Source organism: Anser brachyrhynchus, assembly GCF_964034855.1.
Source record: "Anser brachyrhynchus genome assembly, chromosome: 8".
Classification (NCBI taxonomy): domain Eukaryota; kingdom Metazoa; phylum Chordata; class Aves; order Anseriformes; family Anatidae; genus Anser; species Anser brachyrhynchus.
In genome coordinates this window covers 28,669,166-28,691,744 of record NC_137702.1, presented here as the reverse complement: position 1 = coordinate 28,691,744, position 22,579 = coordinate 28,669,166, and the positions used below count along the sequence as shown (strand labels likewise).

The 22,579-nt window shown below is 47.3% G+C and overlaps 2 protein-coding genes across 3 annotated transcripts; one reads left to right on the top strand and one right to left on the bottom strand.

The window, feature by feature from the left end:
* The first annotated feature begins 261 nt into the window (after positions 1–261).
* LOC308199054 (pancreatic alpha-amylase-like) lies at positions 262–18,693 on the top strand. 2 transcript variants are annotated; one of them, XM_080602501.1, is made up of 10 exons: positions 262–444; positions 1,061–1,207; positions 1,431–1,628; positions 2,509–2,739; positions 3,186–3,319; positions 3,407–3,529; positions 3,644–3,743; positions 3,903–4,024; positions 4,134–4,259; positions 18,488–18,693. In XM_080602501.1, the coding sequence occupies exons 1-10, from the start codon at positions 277–279 to the stop codon at positions 18,675–18,677; spliced, it is 1,539 nt and encodes a 512-aa protein (XP_080458627.1). In that variant the 5' UTR covers positions 262–276; the 3' UTR covers positions 18,678–18,693. The 2 variants fall into 2 exon arrangements, with proteins under 2 accessions (XP_080458627.1, XP_080458626.1); XM_080602500.1 differs by lacking the exon at positions 18,488–18,693 and having other exon boundaries at positions 4,134–4,302.
* Positions 8,687–13,698, bottom strand: LOC308199048 (pancreatic alpha-amylase). Its single transcript, XM_080602487.1, has 10 exons — positions 13,516–13,698; positions 12,754–12,900; positions 12,352–12,549; positions 11,243–11,473; positions 10,686–10,819; positions 10,476–10,598; positions 10,262–10,361; positions 9,981–10,102; positions 9,746–9,871; positions 8,687–9,004 (listed from the first exon to the last, which is right to left on the bottom strand). Exons 1-10 carry the CDS (start codon positions 13,681–13,683, stop codon positions 8,815–8,817), a joined length of 1,539 nt encoding a protein of 512 aa, XP_080458613.1. The 5' UTR covers positions 13,684–13,698; the 3' UTR covers positions 8,687–8,814.
* Positions 18,694–22,579: the final 3,886 nt, after the last annotated feature.

Below are 22,579 nucleotides of genomic sequence, written 5' to 3'. Positions count from 1 at the left end.
TGGTCTTCAATTTCTACATCACATAAAATAAATGCTACAGTCCAAAATGAGGGTAAATTTGGTTTCAGACATGATCACAAGCAAAGACATATCCATCTTCAGCTGTGGGGAAATTTGGGAGAAAAACAAAATGGAAGAGTGATACCCAGCTCGCTAGCCAAACAATAACTGATAGAGTTTATCTCTGAGAAATCTGTCAGCTGCAATAGGAACTTAGTCATCTTGCAGGAGTATAAATGGCCAGTGGAGAGACCACAGCCTTATGCTGAAGGCACCATGCAAGTTCTCCTTCTCCTCGCGGCCGTAGGGCTTTGCGGGGCACAGTACAACCCCAACACTAAGGCTGGGAGGACATCTATTGTACATCTCTTTGAATGGCGCTGGGCCGATATTGCTCTTGAGTGTGAACGCTACTTAGCTCCTAATGGATTTGGAGGAGTTCAGGTACGTTGTTTCCTGCCCGTAGGTAGTAAAACTGCTTTGTAGCATTTGAGTAATGAACCGCAGAAGGCCAGAATCGGAGACAGCCAGCTCCGAGTAACTTTGGTGTGGAACGTGGGGATGGAAGTAGTAAATGCTGTTAGGCGCAACCAGAGATCCTGCCGGCCTGGGTAGAGTGTCTCTCCAGCAGACCAGCTGCAAAGGTGCATGCTTTCCCCTGATGGGCTTCCCTTGGAAGGCTAAGTTTTCCTCTTCCCTTTTTACCAAGGCAAGTGTCTCAGCGTGGAGTTTTGGCTGTCCAAAGGATGTCTCTATTCCAGACAAAAGTAGTTCCTGTGGCTTCAGCCCTGCCATGCGCGTGTCCTTGGACAGCAGGCCCAGGCTGGACGTGGGCAGCCCATGGGAACAAAAGCGAACTTCCTTGTCACCAGTCTACAAGACTGACATCTCGCTGACCCAAGCTTGTGCTGCAGGGAGGGAGAGAGAGCGAGAGAGACCGGGTCTGGCGCAAAGCCTGTCTCTCATGGAAATCCAGGACTAATCTTGGTGCACATTTTGCACATAGAACTTGAAATAAAAACTACTGATTTCTTACTGAGGTCCACCATCTCACCTGCAGGTTTCTCCTCCAAATGAAAATATTGTCGTTACTAACCCAAACAGACCCTGGTGGGAAAGATACCAGCCCATCAGCTACAAGATCTGCACTCGATCAGGAAACGAAAATGAATTCAGGGACATGGTGACCAGATGCAACAACGTTGGAGTAAGTGCCTTTAAAACATATAACTGATACAGCGAGCAGTGCGGTTGCAGCTGAGGGAAGTCACTGCTCCTGTCCTCAAAGGAGGCATAAATGGAGAATGAAGTGAAAGGGGAAAATGAAAGTGAAAGGGGAAAAAGGTCGAATTAACAGTGATGCGATAAAGCTCTGACTGTCGCTTCCCAGTGCTACAAAGCATACTGAAGTGCAATCACTACTTTTCCAGGTTTATATTTATGTGGATGCTGTTGTCAACCACATGTGTGGGGCTGCGGGTGGCTCAGGAACCCACTCAACCTGTGGAAGCTATTTCAATGCTGGGAGCGAAAGTTTTCCAGAAGTGCCGTATTCTGGCTGGGATTTCAATGATGGCAAATGTCACACCTCAAATGGAGAAATCCAGAATTATGGAGACATGTACCAGGTAAATTTCTATGGGAAAACTGTGAATTCTTTTTTAACCTGTTGTGTAAAGATTACCGTAAGGCCACACAAAGGGAGTAGTTTACCACAGATTCAGCGCTTCGCCACCTGACCAGTGAATACAGTGGTGAGCGTCATAGGCTTCTCTTCAGGGAAGGTACTTGTGGTGCACAGTATTGTAGGCACTGAGAAATCACAAACCTGCCCCACACGTTTCATGTGGGCATGCGCAAGAGTGTGCACCTGAACTGATGGAGCCCAAAGCACTCAGCTGCACCAGTGAGCTCTTCCTTACGGCTGGTAAACTCAGCTGAGCCTGATAAGGTGCCGCCTGCAAAACTGGCAGCAGTGCAGGATGCTACCCTGGCTGCACGCGGTAGTCTTTTTGTACATGGAATGTGTGGCAGTTCTTTCGCAAGGTCACAGCTCAGCCTTCATCTGCTTTGCAATGATACTCTGTGCCTATTCCCACACTGAACGCTAATGACATCAAGATGTGGAGGTGATATTTTACTGACTGCTGCTTTATAAGCTGCTGCATGGAGTGAGACCACAGTGCTCTTCATTACCTTCCTCCTCCTCCTTTCTCCTTTTCTGTTTCTTTGTCCTTTTCCTTTTCCTTTCCCCTTCCTTTTCTTTTTGCTTTCGCTTTTGCTTTTCCTTTCTCCTTTGGCCTTTTTTTCTTTTTTAATTTTTCCTTTTCAGTTTTTTTTCTTTTTCTTTCTCTTTTTGTTTTTCATATTCTTTTTCTTTTTTTTTTCCTTTCTCTTCCCTTTCATTTGTCTTTTTCTTTCTCCTTTCTCTTTTGGTTCTGCTTTTGCTTTCCCTTTTCCGTTCTCCTTTAACCTTCTCCTTTACCTTGCTCCTTTTTCCTTACACAGGTCCGTGACTGCCGCTTGACTGGTCTTCTTGATCTGGCCCTGGACAAGGACTATGTACGCTCAAAAGTTGCAGAGTACATGAATCACCTCATTAGTATTGGTGTAGCAGGCTTCCGGATTGATGCTGCCAAGCATATGTGGCCTGGGGACATCAAAGCATTTCTGGACAAGCTGAACACTCTGAATACTCAATGGTTTCCTTCAGGAACAAAACCGTTCATTTACCAAGAGGTAATCGCCATGATTTTCCTTTCTGCCTCTCTTTCTGACTAAGTTTGTGTTTGTGTCCTTTTTACCTTCCTCCTCCTGAGAGGTGGCAGTGATGCCATGGGCCTGTTCCTACACACCAGGAAAGGCTGAGCTCTGCAGTCCAGTGCGCGAGTGATAACTGCCCTTCAGAAATGCAAGACGCCTTGAAATCTATGTTGGGATTTCTAATGGTCAACTCACCAGGAGGTGGTAGGCGGCAACTTAGGGCAACTCTACAGCCCCATCTTTCCACATGGTTATATCATGTATTGTACCAACTTTTGGTTGATCTGCCTGGCAGAAATGAATGTGCTAGCCATTGAATTTCTCTCGATCTAAAGCATGAGGTGATGTTGCCGGCGGTATGCTGCAGATTTTTTGTCTCTGTGGGACCGGAACAGATGATTACCTTCTGCTTCCTGTACTAGGTAATTGACTTGGGCGGCGAGCCGATCACAGGCAGTCAGTACTTTGATAATGGCCGAGTGACCGAATACAAATACGGTGCAAAACTGGGGACAGTGATCCGCAAGTGGAATGGAGAAAAGATGTCCTACTTAAAGTAAGGGTGACCATCCTGCAGCTTGCCTAGGATACGCTGGATGTGCAGCTTGGCGGGGTAGATTCAAGTCTTTGTGTTTTTGGCCAGGAACTGGGGAGAAGGCTGGGGCTTTGTGCCTTCTGACAGAGCCCTGGTCTTTGTGGATAACCATGACAACCAGCGGGGGCACGGGGCTGGTGGAGCTTCCATTCTAACCTTCTGGGACGCCAGGTAAGGAATGCTGGGCTGTCTGGGTGATGCCTCTTCCTCTTGCTGATTTGTTTGTCTGTTTGTTCCCCGGCACGCTTTCTCTTGCCACGTCTCATTATGCTTTTGGCCCATCAGGCTTTATAAAATGGCCGTTGGTTTCATGTTGGCTCATCCGTATGGGTTCACACGTGTGATGTCAAGTTATCGTTGGACAAGAAATTTTGTAAACGGGCAGGTAAGTTTGTAACGCTGAAGATTCACCTTTGCTGAACTTCTCAAGTGATTTCTCTGTCCCGTGTTGGATCGGGTGGGTGGAAATTAGATGCGTCATCCTTCCCGCTTTTTGCTCTGTGTTTTCCAGTAAGGACTTTCAAATGTCTCTTTTCAATAAAAGGATGCCAACGACTGGATCGGACCACCTAGCAACTCGGATGGATCAACAAAGTCTGTTACAATCAATGCGGACACCACCTGTGGCAACAGCTGGGTTTGTGAACATCGCTGGCGGCAAATAAAGTAGGAGACTCTGGAGCAAAACGCAGTAAAAGCAGTGACTTTTGCATCATGAGCCTCTTGGCTGTGGAGCTCTTGCAACTCCAGTGACAGCCATTCCTTGCATTTTCAGGAACATGGTTATCTTCCGTAACGTGGTAGACGGCCAGCCTTTCTCAAACTGGTGGGACAACGGCAGCAATCAAGTAGCTTTTGGCCGTGGCAATAAAGGCTTCATCGTCTTTAATAACGACGACTGGTAAGTCGGTGGGAGAGACTGTATCCCCGAGGAGAAGCATAGCTCCCCAACCAGAACACTGAAAGGGCTCAGATGTTTGGAGGGGGGATGTCCTTGAGCTAGAGCACAGTCAGGTGAATAGGGATTATGGAAAGCAAGGCTAAGGTGTCTGAGTGGAGTGTCTGAAGATGTACAGATTGTCCGTTAGCGTCTTGAGTGTCCCATTCCTGCGGTCTCCCTCACGTATCATGTCATCTCCAGTACACCCACATATGAGTTCACATTAGAAGAGGCTGAGGCTGTGGACAGAGCAGTGCCCAAGGACGTAAGCCGTAGGAGCTGAAGTTTTGGTAGTTCTCAGGAGAGGAGGCACTCTCTCATTTCCCTCATCCAAACTTGCCAATCCAATCCAAGCCAGTCCAAGCCAGTTCAACCCTAATGGATTGAACGATCATCACAATTAGGGTTACCTTTAGCAGCACGTGTCCTGTTGTGAAGCTCTTTTATGCTTTGATTTTGTCCTGTCCTTTTCTTCCAATGAGAACAACTCCTACAGCCTGAGCTAGATTCGCGCAGTGGCACCCGAGTTCTGGAGGGCCAGTTATCCCCAGTGGCTTGCTGCAAACTATTATCCATGCTGGCTGTTCCAAAGGTAAATGTGGAATGCAAGTCTTTCTCAGGCATACTCAACTTAGAATTTGTGAACCAGTCTGAAGGCACAAATCATATTTGTATGTGTTTATATATAATATTTAATTCCAGTAGTACGTGCAGTGCTGAGGCCGAGTCTTCAATTTGTACATCACATAAAATAAATGCTACAGTCCAACATGAGGGCAAATTTGGTTTCAGACATGATCACAAGCAAAGACATATCCATCTGACAGATGATGGATGCCAAGTTGGGGGGATGTGTCTATTTGCCAGAGGGTAGGAAGGCCCTTCAGCAGGACCTGGACAGGTTGGCTTGACGGGCAGAGGCCAATGGGATAACGTTCAACATGGCTAAGTGCTGGGTCCTGCACTTTGGCCACAACAACCCCATGCAGCGCCACAGGCTTGGGGCCGAGTGGCTGGAAAGCTGTGCAGAGGAAGAGGATCTGGGGGTGTTGGTCAATGCTCACCTGAACATGAGCCAGCGGTGTGCCCAGGTGGCCCAGAAGGCCGACGGCATCCTGTCTTGTATCAGGAATAGTGTAACCAGCAGGACCAGGGAGGTGATCGCTCCCTGTACTCTGCTCTGGCAAGGCCGCACCTCGAGTACTGTGTTCAGTTTTGGGCCCCTTAGTACAAGAAGGACATCGAGGCCCTGGACCTCGTCCAGAGAAGGGCTGCAAAGTTGGTGAAGTGTCTGGAACACAAGTCTTATGAGGAGTGGCTGAGAGAACTGGGGTTGTTTAGTCTGGAGAAGAGGACGTTCAGGGCAGGCCTTACTGCTCTCTACAACGACCCGAGAGGAAGGTGTGGGGAGCTGGGGGCCGGCCTCCTCTCGCACATTACCAGCGACAAGATTGAATGACTTCAAGTTGCACAAGGGGTGGTTCAGGTTGGAAATTAGGAGAAATTTCTTCTCAGAAAGAGTAGTCAGGCACTGGAATGGGTTTCCAGGGAAGTGGTGGAGTCACCGTCCCTGGGGGTGTTCAAGAAAAGATTGGAAACACCCAGTTTGTGAGTGTTAGACCTGAATGTCAACATGGGCCAGAACCAAAACTAAACAACAATCAACCAACCAAAACAAACAAACAAAAAAACTTTACAACAACGTAATGCAGCATGGAGACAAGCATACGCTGTGCTCCAGTCTCTGTCCGGATATCCATTGCAAACCTGTCTTTTGCCCCTGGGATCAGGCCAGGGAGCACTCCTGCCCCTTTGAAAGAGGCTGGCTCCCCATTCCACTTGCTGCTTGACTGCCGGGAGCCTGTTGCTTGCAGTGAGGGATAGCACAAGGCAACACAGAAGGCAGTGAAAGATTTTGGTCAAGCCACATCTGCACAGACAGCGAATGACTTAGCGTTGTTTGCTTGGAAGAAAACAGTTGTCTTACTCATGAGATATGTCATGAGCAAATTATTGATGGTCACCATTTCCAGAGAACACTTCCTAGCAAATGGATAAGCTTAATTAAGAGTGCTCTTTTGCAACACTCGTTTTGATCAGAATAGCCTTGGGATAGCTTGCAGTTTCCGCGCTCTAAATTAGAGATCTCTGTCTGAGATGGTTTTCTTCTGCTGTTCTTTTGTTGTTCTTTTTTTTATGTGTTTTTTCTTTTCTTTTTTCTTTTTTCTTTTTTTTTTTCCCTCTGATCAGCTCCAAAACCGTGAAGGTTATAGACTGATTTTAAAGTGCACCTTGTCAATAAACGGAGCTTTAAACTTTGCACTGTGGTGGAGAGAGGAGATCTGCTGGCTGTAAAAATTTAAGGAAGGCTGAGTACCTCCATTTTTTAGTGTCCTGATCAAGGATGAAGTGACACAAACTTGTCCTTACATGCCAAGCCTCTTCAGTGTTGTGTCACAAGAAGCAAGAGATCTCAGTGGAAGGGAATCTGAGACGGAGCAGAGCTACTTCAACACGGAGACAATATTATGCTATGCTTTAGCTACCATCAAGAGCACTAAGCGATGCTTGGCTATGCGCAGAATCACACAGAATCACACAGAATCATCTAGGCTGGAAGAGACCTCCAAGATCACCTAGTCCAACCTCTGACCTAACACTAACAAGTCCTCCACTAAACCATATCACTAAGCTCTACATCTAAACGTCTTTTAAAGACCTCCAGGGATGGTGACTCAACCACTTCCCTGGGCAGCCCATTCCAATGCCTAACAACCCTTTCAGTAAAGAAGTTCTTCCTAACATCCAACCTAAACCTCCCTTGGTGCAACTTTAACCCATTCCCCCTCGTCCTGTCACCAGGCACGTGGGAGAATAGACCAACCCCCACCTTGCTACAGCCTCCTTTAAGGTACCTGTAGAGAGCGATAAGGTCGCCCCTGAGCCTCCTCTTCTCCAAGCTGAACAACCCCATCTCCCTCAGCTGCTCCTCACAAGACTTGTTCTCCAGACCCCTCAGCAGCTTCGTTGCCTTTCTCTGGACTCGCTCGAGCACCTCGATGTCCTTCTTGTAGCGAGGGGCCCAAAACTGAACACAGTACTCGAGGTGCGGCCTCACAAGAGCCGAGTACAGGGGGGCAATCACTTCCCTAGCCCTGCTGGCCACACTGCTTCTTATGCAATCCAGGATGCTGTTGGCCTTCTTGGCCCCCCTAGCACACTTCTGCCTCATATTATGCTGCCTATCAACCAGTACTCCCAGGTCCTTCTCTGCCAGGCAGCTTTCCACCACTCATCTCCCAGCCTGTAGTGCTCCTTGGGGTTGTTGTGCCCCAGGTGCAGGACCCGGCACTTGGCCTTGTTGAGCTTCATACAGCTGGCCTCAGCCCATCGGTCCAGCCTATCCAGATCCTCCTGCAGAGCCTTCCTGCCCTCGAGCAGATCGACACACGCACTTAGCTTGGTGTCATCTGCAGACTTACTGAGGGTGCACTCGATCTCCTCATCCAGATCATCGATAAAGATATTAAAGAGAACTGGCCCCAGTACTGAGCCCTGGGAGACTCCACTAGTAACCGGCCTCAAACTGGATTTAACTCTATTCACCACAACTCTTTGGGCCCGGCTACCCAGCCAGTTTCTAACCCAACGAAGCATACGCCAGTCCAAGCCAAGAACAGCCAGTTTCTTGGGGAGAATGCTGTGGGAAACGGTGTCAAAAGCCTTACTGAAGTCAAGGTAGACCACATCCACAGCCTTTCCCTCATCCACCCAGCATGTCACTTTGTCATAGGAGATCAGGTTAGTCAAGCAGGACCTGCCTTTCATAAAACCATGCTAACAGGGCCTGATCGCCTGGTGGCCCTGCAAGGTGATGCAGCTCACTTCACATTTACAGGTGGAATAGCAAGCATGAATGTTAATTTGCAGCAAGCCACTGCGGATAACGGTGGGAGAACTGAGCTTTTGTTTGCTAAACGACATAAACTGAGCGTGAACCACGCCACTCACTGGCTAGAATGATGTCAAAGGCTGGAGTAATGTATTGGCACAGCCCAGCTTCATCTGCTGACCTGGGCTCCACGTTGGCTTTGCCCCAGAGAAGGGACCTACTGCCAGCAAGCAGAGGCACTGCTTGCAGCTGCCTGCCACAATGTGCCTGCTCCAGGTTACGGCTATGCGTGCACCTATCAGCCTTGGAAATAGAGCATTTTAACTTCCTCAGGTACTGGCTTCTTTTGTCTTATTTTTTATTTTCTTCTGTGTTTCTGTGATCTGGGAAATGCAGTGCTCTCTCGGTAGCCTTAAGAGCTACCAATGGTATTGCCCCTGGTTATGACGTGATAATGCTACTACGATCCCGTTCGTTAGGAGAAAAGACATCACTCTTCAGTTTGATTGCCGTTTATTATTCACTGGGTATGGAGAATCACTCATTCTTGAACACCAGGGAATCGCAAATGGGGGAAACAGCATACGTACAGACCGACAGGAGAGAAACAAATTCTGATTGAAGTTATAACTTGGCATTAACGTGAATTGCAACAAATGGATCTTCGTCGCTGTTACTGATCTGGAAGTTAGCCATTCCATCCCCGGAAACATACACCTGCTTTCCAGTACATTTGTTGCCCTCCTTTTGTCCAGAAATAACATCACAGTAGGTACCAGCAGGCAGACCAGTTTGCAAATTGGTGTTCATGTACCTGTGTGAAAATCAGTGAACGCTGCTTCTCCGTTGATTTCAAAACAGGTATTTCAAACTGGGTAAAGGAATTCTGAAGCTGATGCTATTGCGTGACTTGGAAGGGCAATGTAATGCAAGGGAGTTCTGAGCCTGACCCTGCTTCTTTCCCTGCGCTCTCTTTTGGCCCTCCAGAACTGGGGTGCCACTGCGCGAACCTAGCTCAGGCTGTAGGAGTTGTTCTCATTGGAAGAAAAGGACAGGACAAAATCAAAGCATAAAAGAGCTTCACAACAGGACACGTGCTGCTAAAGGTAATCCTAATTGTGATGATCATTCAATCCATTAGGGTTGAACTGGCTTGGACTGGCTTGGATTGGATTGGCAAGTTTGGATGAGGGAAATGAGAGAGTGCCTCCTCTCCTGAGAACTACCAAAACTTCAGCTCCTACAGCTTATGTCCTTGGGCACTGCTCTGTCCACAGCCTCAGCCTCTTCTAATGTGAACTCATATGTGGGTGTACTGCAGATGACATGATACGTGAGGGAGACCGCAGGAATGGGACGCTCAAGATGCTAACGGACAATCTGTACATCTTCAGACACTGCACTCAGACACCTTAGCCTTGCTTTCGATAGTCTCTATTCACCTGACTGTGCTCTAGCTCAAGGACATCCCCCTTCCCAACACCTGAGCCCTTTCAGTGTTCCGGTTGGGGAGCTATGCTTCTCCTCGCGGATACGGTCTCTCCCACCGACTTACCAGTCGTCGTTATTAAAGACAATGAAGCCTTTATTGCCACGGCCAAAAGCTACTTGATTGCTGCCGTTGTCCCACCAGTTTGAGAAAGGCTGGCCATCTACCACGTTACGGAAGATAACCATGTTCCTGAAAATGCAAGGGATGGCTGTCACTGGAGTTGCAAGAGCTCCACAGCCAAGAGGCTCATGATGCAAAAGTCACTGCTTTTACTGCGTTTTGCTCCAGAGTCTCCTACTTTATTTGCCGCCAGCGATGTTCACAAACCCAGCCGTTGCCACAGGTGGTGTCCGCATTGATTGTAACAGACTTTGTTGATCCATCCGAGTTGCTAGGTGGTCCGATCCAGTCGTTGGCATCCTTTTATTGAAAAGAGACATTTGAAAGTTCTTACTGGAAAACGCAGAGCAAAAAGCGGGAAGGATGGCGCATCTAATTTCCACCCACCCGATCCAACACAAGACAGAGAAATCACTTGAGAAGTTCAGCAAACGTGAATCTTCAGCGTTACAAACTTACCTGCCCGTTTACAAAATTTCTTGTCCAACGATAACTTGACATCACACGTGTGAACCCATACGGATGAGCCAACATGAAACCAACGGCCATTTTATAAAGCCTGATGGGCCAAAAGCATAATGAGACGTGGCAAGAGAAAGCGTGCCGGGGAACAAACAGACAAACAAATCAGCAAGAGGAAGAGGCATCACCCAGACAGCCCAGCATTCCTTACCTGGCGTCCCAGAAGGTTAGAATGGAAGCTCCACCAGCCCCGTGCCCCCGCTGGTTGTCATGGTTATCCACAAAGACCAGGGCTCTGTCAGAAGGCACAAAGCCCCAGCCTTCTCCCCAGTTCCTGGCCAAAAACACAAAGACTTGAATCTACCCCGCCAAGCTGCACATCCAGCGTATCCTAGGCAAGCTGCAGGATGGTCACCCTTACTTTAAGTAGGACATCTTTTCTCCATTCCACTTGCGGATCACTGTCCCCAGTTTTGCACCGTATTTGAATTCGGTCACTCGGCCGTTTCCAAAGTACTGACTGCCTGTGATCGGCTCGCCACCCAAGTCAATTACCTAGTACAGGAAGCAGAAGGTAATCAAAAAATCTGCAGCATACCGCCGGCAACATCACCTCATGCTTTAGATCGAGAGAAATTCAATGGCTAGCACATTCATTTCTGCCAGGCAGATCAACCAAAAGTTGGTACAATACATGATATAACCATGTGGAAAGATGGGGCTGTAGAGTTGCCCTAAGTTGCCGCCTACCACCTCCTGGTGAGTTGACCATTAGAAATCCCAACATAGATTTCAAGGCGTCTTGCATTTCTGAAGGGCAGTTATCACTCGCCCACTGGACTGCAGAGCTCAGCCTTTCCTGGTGTGTAGGAACAGGCCCATGGCATCACTGCCACCTCTCAGGAGGAGGAAGGTAAAAAGGACACAAACACAAACTTAGTCAGAAAGAGAGGCAGAAAGGAAAATCATGGCGTTTACCTCTTGGTAAATGAACGGTTTTGTTCCTGAAGGAAACCATTGAGTATTCAGAGTGTTCAGCTTGTCCAGAAATGCTTTGATGTCCCCAGGCCACATATGCTTGGCAGCATCAATCCGGAAGCCTGCTACACCAATACTAATGAGGTGATTCATGTACTCTGCAACTTTTGAGCGTACATAGTCCTTGTCCAGGGCCAGATCAAGAAGACCAGTCAAGCGGCAGTCACGGACCTGTGTAAGGAAAAAGGAGCAAGGTAAAGGAAAAGGTTAAAGGAGAACGGAAAAGGGAAAGCAAAAGCAGAACCAAAAGAGAAAGGAGAAAGAAAAAGACAAATGAAAGGGAAGAGAAAGGAAAAAAAAAGAAAAAGAATATGAAAAACAAAAAGAGAAAGAAAAAGAAAAAAACTGAAAAGGAAAAAGAAAAAAAGAAAAAAAGGCCAAAGGAGAAAGGAAAAGCAAAAGCGAAAGCAAAAAGAAAAGGAAGGGGAAAGGAAAAGGAAAAGGACAAAGAAACAGAAAAGGAGAAAGGAGGAGGAGGAAGGTAATGAAGAGCACTGTGGTCTCACTCTATGCAGCAGCTTATAAAGCAGCAGTCAGTAAAATATCACCTCCACATCTTGATGTCATTAGCGTTCAGTGTGGGAATAGGCACTGAGTATCGTTGCAAAGCATTTGAAGGCTGAGCTGTGACCTTGCGAAAGAACTGCCACACATTCCATGTACAAAAAGACTACCGCGTGCAGCCAGGGTAGCATCCTGCACTGCTGCCAGTTTTGCAGGCGGCACCTTATCAGGCTCAGCTGAGTTTACCAGCCGTAAGGAAGAGCTCACTGGTGCAGCTGATTGCCTTGTGCCCCATGAGTTCAGGCGCACACTCCTGCGCATGCCCACATGAAAGATGTGGGGCAGGTTTGTGATTTCTCAGTGCCTACAATACTGTGCACCACAAGTACCTTCCCTGAAGAGAAGCCTATGACGCTCACCACTGTATTCACTGGTCAGGTGGCGAAGCGCTGAATCTGTGGTAAACTACTCCCTTTGTGTGGCCTTACGGTAATCTTTACACAACAGGTTAAAAAAGAATTCACAGTTTTCCCATAGAAATTTACCTGGTACATGTCTCCATAATTCTGGATTTCTCCATTTGAGGTGTGACATTTGCCATCATTGAAATCCCAGCCAGAATACGGCACTTCTGGAAAACTTTCGCTCCCAGCATTGAAATAGCTTCCACAGGTTGAGTGGGTTCCTGAGCCACCCGCAGCCCCACACATGTGGTTGACAACAGCATCCACATAAATATAAACCTGGAAAAGTAGTGATTGCACTTCAGTATGCTTTGTAGCACTGGGAAGCGACAGTCAGAGCTTTACCGCATCACTGTTAATTCAACATTTTTCCCCTTTCACTTCATTCTCCATTTATGCCTCGTTTGAGGACAGGAGCAGTGACTTCCCTCAGCTGCAACCGCACTGCTCGCTGTATCTGTTATATGTTTTAAAGGCACTTACTCCAACGTTGTTGCATCTGGTCACCATGTCCCTGAATTCATTTTCGTTTCCTGATCGAGTGCAGATCTTGTAGCTGATGGGCTGGTATCTTTCCCACCAGGGTCTGTTTGGGTTAGTAATGACGATATTTTCATTTGGAGGAGAAACCTGCAGGTGAGATGGTGGACCTCAGTAAGAAATCAGTAGTTTTTATTTCAAGTTCTATGTGCAAAATGTGCACCAAGATTAGTCCTGGATTTCCATGAGAGACAGGCTTTGCGCCAGACCCGGTCTCTCTCGCTCTCTCTCCCTCCCTGCAGCACAATCTTGGGTCACGAGATGTCAGTCTTGTAGACTGGTGACAAGGAAGTTCGCTTTTGTTCCCATGGGCTGCTCACGTCCAGCCTGGGCCTGGTGTCCAAGGACACGCGCATGGCAGGGCTGAAGCCACAGGAACTACTTTTGTCTGGAATAGAGACATCCTTTGGACAGCCAAAACTCCACGCTGAGACACTTGCCTTGGTAAAAAGGGAAGAGGAAAACTTAGCCTTCCAAGGGAAGCCCATCAGGGGAAAGCATGCACCTTTGCAGCTGGTCTGCTGGAGAGACACTCTACCCAGGCCGGCAGGATCTCTGGTTGCGCCTAACAGCATTTACTACTTCCATCCCCACGTTCCACACCAAAGTTACTCGGAGCTGGCTGTCTCCGATTCTGGCCTTCTGCGGATCATTACTCAAATGCTACAAAGCAGTTTTACTACCTACGGGCAGGAAGCAACGTACCTGAACTCCTCCAAATCCATTAGGAGCTAAGTAGCGTTCACACTCAAGAGCAATATCGGCCCAGCGCCATTCAAAGAGATGTACAATAGATGTCCTCCCAGCCTTAGTGTTGGGGTTGTACTGTGCCCCGCAAAGCCCTACGGCCACGAGGAGAAGGAGAACTTGCATGGTGCCTTCAGCATAAGGCTGTGGTCTCTCCACTGGCCATTTATACTCCTGCAAGGTGACTAAGTTCCTATTGCAGCTGACAGATTTCTCAGAGATAAACTCTATCAGTTATTGTTTGGCTAGCGAGCTGGGTATCACTCTTCCGTTTTGTTTTTTTCCCAAATTTCCCCACAGCTGAAGATAAAATACCTTTTGATAATGTTTATGCCTTATCATAAACCAAGCAGTCTGTGCGCAGCACACCCAAATTTGGGACTTTATTCTTTCCAGTCATATAAACAAAGATAATGTATCAGAAGTTAGCCCAGGCGTGACACGTGGACCCTCAAGGGGAGCTCTGGAATGTAAAAGGAAAGGAAAGGAATTAAAAGACAAGTGGAACTCTAATAGCTCTCAGAGAACGAATGAATGCATCAGCATTCAGAGGCATCTAGCGCTCACGATTAATCCCAGCTCACACCTGGCTACCACACCAGCCACTCTCAGTCAATAGCAGATGCATCACACAGCACGTTGTGAGACATGAACAGCTGAATCACTTACCATTAGCTTAAGACAAGCCTAGAGGGAATGGTGTTTTAAAATTTGACCTCAGATGCATTGGGTTGATCTTGCCAATAATGACAAACAATCAGTTTGTTCTCACTATCCTCTTAATCACAATTTGTAATCACCTCACTGGTTGCATGTTGTTGAAGAGTAGACAAGGTCATGTGTGGAGCTGGTGCATATTTTTTGGTAGAATGAATTGAGTCCTTTTACTTACGATGTTAGAATCCTTTTTCCCTCTTGCTCCCATTTAGAAATATTTGTCTTCTACTGTGCCAGTACTGAAGGTACAAACCAATGAACCAAAATTCCCACGAATCAATGTGCCATTGCTATTAGTTAAAATAAAGGCAATATACTATTTCATTTTTTGTAGTGGAAAAACACCTCTAGTAAGGTCTATGACACGAAAATGAACAGGTGGGCAAATAGGACCTGCTTTTTCATTTCATCCTTGAACACAAATTCTGGGAAAGACAAGAATGTATCTGACGCATATGGAATGTCATGGCTAGTTTAGAAAGAACATACTCGAGGCAGTTCAGGTACAAAGTGTAATGACATTTTCTCTTGGAGTGGGTATGCCTGTTTGTGGACTTCTTGCTTTTCTCACGGTTATTCACTAAGTGTCAGGGATTTTCTGGTTTTTGAATTCTCACAGAGTGTTGTTTTATCATGGGCCTGACTCCAGCTTACTCATGGAGTGTTGTACTAAGAACTTGATGTTATATATTAGTTCCAAATGAGATCCTCATATCATGTCACAAGCAAAAGCTGGAAGGTTTTTGAAAGTGGAAAGTGCAGGAAAAGCCAGCAGAGGCTCAGGCAACGGATCCATTTGGCTTTCCAATTCAGTTTTATGACAGACATCAAAAATCCATCTGCACTATCTCTTTACATCTAATTTTGCATTTCTCTCCTTGACTCAGATAAATCAGTGGTCATTTAAAGGAAGGTGAAAGCCTATGGAGGCGCTCCACAGGAAAGTACTTGAAACTCATCACTTTAACTCAGATAGAGCAACAGTTACTCTGCATGATTGTGTGATGAAAAACTGTAATATTTGCTAGCAGGCACTGTGAAATAACACTAAAAAAACATAAGGCCAATTTCCAATTACCAGTGTGATTCAGCTGTTCAAGTCTTACAACGTGTTGCGCTCAGCTGCACCAGTGAGCTCTTCCTTACGGCTGGTAAACTCAGCTGAGCCTGATAAGGTGCCCCCTGTAAAACTGGCAGCAGTGCAGGACGCTACCCTGGCTGCACGCGGTAGTCTTTTTGTACATGGAATGTGTGGCAGTTCTTTCACAAGGTCACAGCTCAGCCTTCATCTGCTTTGCAACAATACTCAGTGCCAATTCCCACACTGAAAGCTGATGACATCAAGATGTGGAGGTGATATTTTATTGACAGCTGCTTTATAAGCTGCTGCATGGAGTGAGACCACAGTGCTATTCATTACTTTCTCCTTCCTTCTTCTTCCTTCTTCATTCCTCCTTCCTCTTTCTCCTTCCTTCTTTTCCTTTTCCTTTCTCCTTTCCCATTCCTTTTCCTTTTCCTTTTCCTTTTCCTTTTCCTTTTCCTTTTCCTTTTCCTTTTCCTTTACCTTTTCCTTTTCCTTTACCTTTTCCTTTTCCTTTTCCTTTTCCTTTTCCTTTTCCTTTTCCTTTTCCTTTTCCTTTTCCTTTTCCTTTTCCTTTTCCTTTTCCTTTTCCTTTTCCTTTTCCTTTCTTTTTCCTTTCTCCGTTTCCTTTACCTTGCTCCTTTTTCCTTACACAGGTCTGTGAATATCGCTTGAGTGGTCTTCTTGATCTGGCCCTGGACAAGGACTATGTACGCTCAAAAGTTGCAGAGTACATGAATCACCTCATTAGTATTGGTGTAGCAGGCTTCCGGATTGATGCTGCCAAGCATATGTGGCCTGGGGACATCAAAGCATTTCTGGACAAGCTGAACACTCTGAATACTCAATGGTTTCCTTCAGGAACAAAACCGTTCATTTACCAAGAGGTAATCGCCATGATTTTCCTTTCTGTCTCTCTTTCTGACTAAGTTTGTGTTTGTGTCCTTTTTACCTTCCTCCTCCTGAGAGGTGGCAGTGATGCCATGGGCCTGTTCCTACACACCAGGAAAGGCTGAGCTCTGCAGTCCAGTGGGCGAGTGATAACTGCCCTTCAGAAATGCAAGACGCCTTGAAATCTATGTCGGGATTTCTAATGGTCAACTCACCAGGAGGTGGTAGGCGGCAACTTAGGGCAACTCTACAGCCCCATCTTTCCACATGGTTATATCATGTATTGTACCAACTTTTGGTTGATCTGCCTGGCAGAAATGAATGTGCTAGCCATTGAATTTCTCTCGATCTAAAGCATGAGGTGATGTTGCCGGCGGTATGCTGCAGATTTTTTGTCTCTGTGGGACCGGAACAGAACCTTCTGCTTCCTGTACTAGGTAATTGACTTGGCACACAAGGCAGTCAGTACTTTGGAAACGGCCGAGTGACCGAATTCAAATACGGTGCAAAACTGGGGACAGTGATCCGCAAGTGGAATGGAGAAAAGATGTCCTACTTAAAGTAAGGTGACCATCCTGCAGCTTGCCTAGGATACGCTGGATGTGCAGCTTGGCGGGGTAGATTCAAGTCTTTGTGGTTTTGGCCAGGAACTGGGGAGAAGGCTGGGGCTTTGTGCCTTCTGACAGAGCACTGGTCTTTGTGGATAACCATGACAACCAGCGGGGGCACGGGGCTGGTGGAGCTTCCATTCTAACCTTCTGGGACGCCAGGTAAGGAATGCTGGGTTGTCTGGGTGATGCCTCTTCCTCTTGCTGATTTGTTTGTCTGTTTGTTCCCCGGCACGCTTTCTCTTGCCACGTCTCATTATGCTTTTGGCCCATCAGGCTTTATAAAATGGCCGTTGGTTTCATGTTGGCTCATCCGTATGGGTTCACACGTGTGATGTCAAGTTATCGTTGGACAAGAAATTTTGTAAACGGGCAGGTAAGTTTGTAACGCTGAAGATTCACGTTTGCTGAACTTCTCAAGTGATTTCTCTGTCCCGTGTTGGATCGGGTGGGTGGAAATTAGATGCACCATCCTTCCCGCTTTTTGCTCTGCGTTTTCCAGTAAGAACTTTCAAATGTCTCTTTTCAATGAAAGGATGCCAACGACTGGATCGGACCACCTAGCAACTCGGATGGATCAACAAAGTCTGTTACAATCAATGCGGACACCACCTGTGGCAACGGCTGGGTTTGTGAACATCGCTGGCGGCAAATAAAGTAGGAGACTCTGGAGCAAAACGCAGTAAAAGCAGTGACTTTTGCATCATGAGCCTCTTGGCTGTGGAGCTCTTGCAACTCCAGTGACAGCCATTCCTTGCATTTTCAGGAACATGGTTATCTTCCGTAACGTGGTAGACGGCCAGCCTTTCTCAAACTGGTGGGACAACGGCAGCAATCAAGTAGCTTTTGGCCGTGGCAATAAAGGCTTCATCGTCTTTAATAACGACGACTGGTAAGTCGGTGGGAGAGACCGTATCCGCGAGGAGAAGCATAGCTCCCCAACCGGAACACTGAAAGGGCTCAGGTGTTGGGAAGGGGGATGTCCTTGAGCTAGAGCACAGTCAGGTGAATAGAGACTATCGAAAGCAAGGCTAAGGTGTCTGAGTGGAGTGTCTGAAGATGTACAGATTGTCCGTTAGCATCTTGAGCGTCCCATTCCTGCGGTCTCCCTCACGTATCATGTCATCTCCAGTACACCCACATATGAGTTCACATTAGAAGAGGCTGAGGCTGTGGACAGAGCAGTGCCCAAGGACGTAAGCCGTAGGAGCTGAAGTTTTGGTAGTTCTCAGGAGAGGAGGCACTCTCTCATTTCCCTCATCCAAACTTGCCAATCCAATCCAAGCCAGTCCAAGCCAGTTCAACCCTAATGGATTGAACGATCATCACAATTAGGATTACCTTTAGCAGCACGTGTCCTGTTGTGAAGCTCTTTTATGCTTTGATTTTGTCCTGTCCTTTTCTTCCAATGAGAACAACTCCTACAGCCTGAGCTAGATTCGCGCAGTGGCACCCCAGTTCTGGAGGGCCAAAAGAGAGCGCAGGGAGAGAAGCAGGGTCAGGCTCAGAACTCCCTTGCATTACATTGCCCTTCCAAGTCATGCAATAGCATCAGCTTCAGAATTCCTTTACCCAGTTTGAAATACCTGTTTTGAAATCAACGGAGAAGCAGCGTTCACTGATTTTCACACAGGTACATGAACACCAATTTGCAAACTGGTCTGCCTGCTGGTACCTACTGTGATGTTATTTCTGGACAAAAGGAGGGCAACGCATGTACTGGAAAGCAGGTGTATGTTTTCGGGGATGGAATGGCTAACTTCCAGATCAGTAACAGTGACGAAGATCCATTTGTTGCAATTCACGTTAATGCCAAGTTATAACTTCAATCAGAATTTGTTTCTCTCCTGTTGGTCTGTACGTATGCTGTTTCCTCCATACCCAGTGAATAATGAATGGCAATCAAACTGAAGAGTGATGTCTTTTCTCCTAACGAACGGGATCGTAGTAGCATTTTCACATCATAACCAGGGGCAATACCATTGGTAGCTCTTAAGGCTACCGAGAGAGCACTGCATTTCCCAGATCACAGAAACACAGAAGAAAATAAAAAATAAGACAATAGAATCCAGCACCTGAGGAAGTTAAAATGCTCTATTTCCAAGGCTGATAGGTGCACGCATAGCCGTAACCTGGAGCAGGAACATTATGGTGGGCAGCTGCAAGCAGTGCCTCTGCTTGCTGGCAGTAGGTCCCTTCTCTGGGGCAAAGCCAACGTGGAGCCCAGGTCAGCAGATGAAGCTGGGCTGTGCCAATCCATTACTCCAGCCTTTGACATCATTCAAGCCAGTGAGTGGCGTGGTTCACACTCAGTTTATGTCCTTTAGCAAACAAAAGCTCAGTTCTCCCACCGTTATCCCCAGTGGCTTGCTGCAAATTAACATTCATGCTTGCTATTCCACCCGTAAATGTGAAGTGAGCTGCATCCCCTTGCAGGGCCACCAGGTGATCAGGCCCTGTTAGCATGGTTTTATGAAAGGCAGGTCCTGCTTGACTAACCTGATCTCCTATGACAAAGTGACATGCTGGGTGGATGAGGGAAAGGCTGTGGATGTGGTCTACCTTGACTTCAGTAAGGCTTTTGACACCGTTTCCCACAGCATTCTCCTCAAGAAACTGGCTGTTCTTGGCTTGGACTGGCGTACGCTTCGCTGGGTTAGAAACTGGCTGGGTAGCCGGGCCCAAAGAGTTGTGGTGAATAGAGTTGAATCCAGTTTGAGGCCGGTTACTAGTGGAGTCTCCCAGGGGTCAGTACTGGGGCCAGTTCTCTTTAATATCTTTATCGATGATCTGGATGAGGAGATCGAGTGCACCCTCAGTAAGTCTGCAGACGACACCAAGTTAGGTGCGTGTGTCGATCTGCTTAAGGGTCGGAAGTTTCTGCAGGAGGACCTGGATAGGCTGGACCAATGGGCTGAGGCTAGCTGTATGAAGCTCAACAAGGCCAAGTGCCGGGTCCTGCACCTGGGGCACAAGAACCCCAAGCAGCACTACAGGCTGGGAGTTGAGTGGTTGGAAAGCTGCCTGGCAGAGAAGGACCTGGGAGTACTGGTTGATAGGCAGCTTAATATGAGGCAGAAGTGTGCTTGGGGGCCCAAGAAGGCCAACAGCATCCTGGATTGCATAAGAAACAGTGTGGCCAGCAGGTGTAGGGAAGTGATTGCCCCCCTGTACTCGGCTCTGGTGAGGCCGCACCTCAAGTACTGTGTTCAGTTTTGGGCCCCTCGCTACAAGAAGGACATCGAGGTGCTCGAGCGAGTCCAGAGAAAGGCAACGAAGCTGCTGAGGGGTCTGGAGAACAAGTCTTGTGAGGAGCAGCTGAGGGAGATGGGGTTGTTCAGCTTGGAGAAGAGGAGGCTCAGGGGCGACCTTATCGCTCTCTACAGGTACCTTAAAGGAGGCTGTAGCAAGGTGGGGGTTGGTCTATTCTCCCACGTGCCTGGTGACAGGACGAGGGGGAATGGGTTAAAGTTGCACCAAGGGAGGTTTAGGTTGGATGTTAGGAAGAACTTCTTTACTGAAAGGGTTGTTAGGCATTGGAATGGGCTGCCCAGGGAAGTGGTTGAGTCACCATCCCTGGAGGTCTTTAAAAGACGTTTAGATGTAGAGCTTAGTGATATGGTTTAGTGGAGGACTTGTTAGTGTTAGGTCAGAGGTTGGACTAGGTGATCTTGGAGGTCTCTTCCAGCCTAGATGATTCTGTGTGATTCTGTGTGATTCTGCGCATAGCCAAGCATCGCTTAGTGCTCTTGATGGTAGCTAAAGCATAGCATAATATTGTCTCCATGTTGAAGTAGCTCTGCTCCGTCTCAGATTCCCTTCCACTGAGATCTCTTGCTTCTTGTGACACAACACTGAAGAGGCTTGGCATGTAAGGACAAGTTTGTGTCACTTCATCCTTGATCAGGACACTAAAAAATGGAGGTACTCAGCCTTCCTTAAATTTTTACAGCCAGCAGATCTCCTCTCTCCACCACAGTGCAAAGTTTAAAGCTCCGTTTATTGACAAGGTGCACTTTAAAATCAGTCTATAACCTTCACGGTTTTGGAGCTGATCAGAGGGAAAAAAAAAAAGAAAAAAGAAAAAAGAAAAGAAAAAACACATAAAAAAAAGAACAACAACAAAAGAACAGCAGAAGAAAACCATCTCAGACAGAGATCTCTAATTCAGAGCGCGGAAACTGCAAGCTATCCCAAGGCTATTCTGATCAAAACGAGTGTTGCAAAAGAGCATTCTTAATTAAGCTTATCCATTTGCTAGGAAGTGTTCTCTGGAAATGGTGACCATCAATAATTTGCTCATGACATATTTCATGAGTAAGACAACTGTTTTCTTCCAAGCAAACAACGCTAAGTCATTCGCTGTCTGTGCAGATGTGGCTTGACCAAAATCTTTCACTGCCTTCTGTGTTGCCTTGTGCTATCCCTCACTGCAAGCAACAGGCTCCCGGCAGTCAAGCAGCAAGTGGAATGGGGAGCCAGCCTCTTTCAAAGGGGCAGGAGTGCTCCCTGGCCTGATCCCAGGGGCAAAAGACAGGTTTGCAATGGATATCCGGACAGAGACTGGAGCACAGCGTATGCTTGTCTCCATGCTGCATTACGTTGTTGTAAAGTTTTTTTGTTTGTTTGTTTTGGTTGGTTGATTTTGGGTTTGGTTGGTTGGTTGATTGTTGTTTAGTTTTGGTTCTGGTCCATGTTGACATTCAGGTCTAACACTCACAAACTGGGTGTTTCCAATCTTTTCTTGAACACCCCCAGGGACGGTGACTCCACCACTTCCCTGGAAACCCATTCCAGTGCCTGACTACTCTTTCTGAGAAGAAATTTCTCCTAATTTCCAACCTGAACCACCCCTTGTGCAACTTGAAGTCATTCAATCTTGTCGCTGGTAATGTGCGAGAGGAGGCCGGCCCCCAGCTCCCCACACCTTCCTCTCGGGTCGTTGTAGAGAGCAGTAAGGCCTGCCCTGAACGTCCTCTTCTCCAGACTAAACAACCCCAGTTCTCTCAGCCACTCCTCATAAGACTTGTGTTCCAGACACTTCACCAACTTTGTAGCCCTTCTCTGGACGAGGTCCAGGGCCTCGATGTCCTTCTTGTACTAAGGGGCCCAAAACTGAACACAGTACTCGAGGTGCGGCCTTGCCAGAGCAGAGTACAGGGAGCGATCACCTCCCTGGTCCTGCTGGTTACACTATTCCTGATACAAGACAGGATGCCGTCGGCCTTCTGGGCCACCTGGGCACACCGCTGGCTCATGTTCAGGTGAGCATTGACCAACACCCCCAGATCCTCTTCCTCTGCACAGCTTTCCAGCCACTCGGCCCCAAGCCTGTGGCGCTGCATGGGGTTGTTGTGGCCAAAGTGCAGGACCCAGCACTTAGCCATGTTGAACGTTATCCCATTGGCCTCTGCCCGTCAAGCCAACCTGTCCAGGTCCTGCTGCAGGGCCTTCCTACCCTCTGGCAGATAGACACATCCCCCCAACTTGGCATCCATCATCTGTCAGATGGATATGTCTTTGCTTGTGATCATGTCTGAAACCAAATTTGCCCTCATGTTGGACTGTAGCATTTATTTTATGTGATGTAGAAATTGAAGACCAGCTCTACACTTACCACTGGAATTAAATATTATATAAACACATACAAATATGATTTGTGCCTTCAGACTGGTTCACAAATTCCAAGTTGAGTATGCCTGAGAAAGACTTGCATTCCACATTT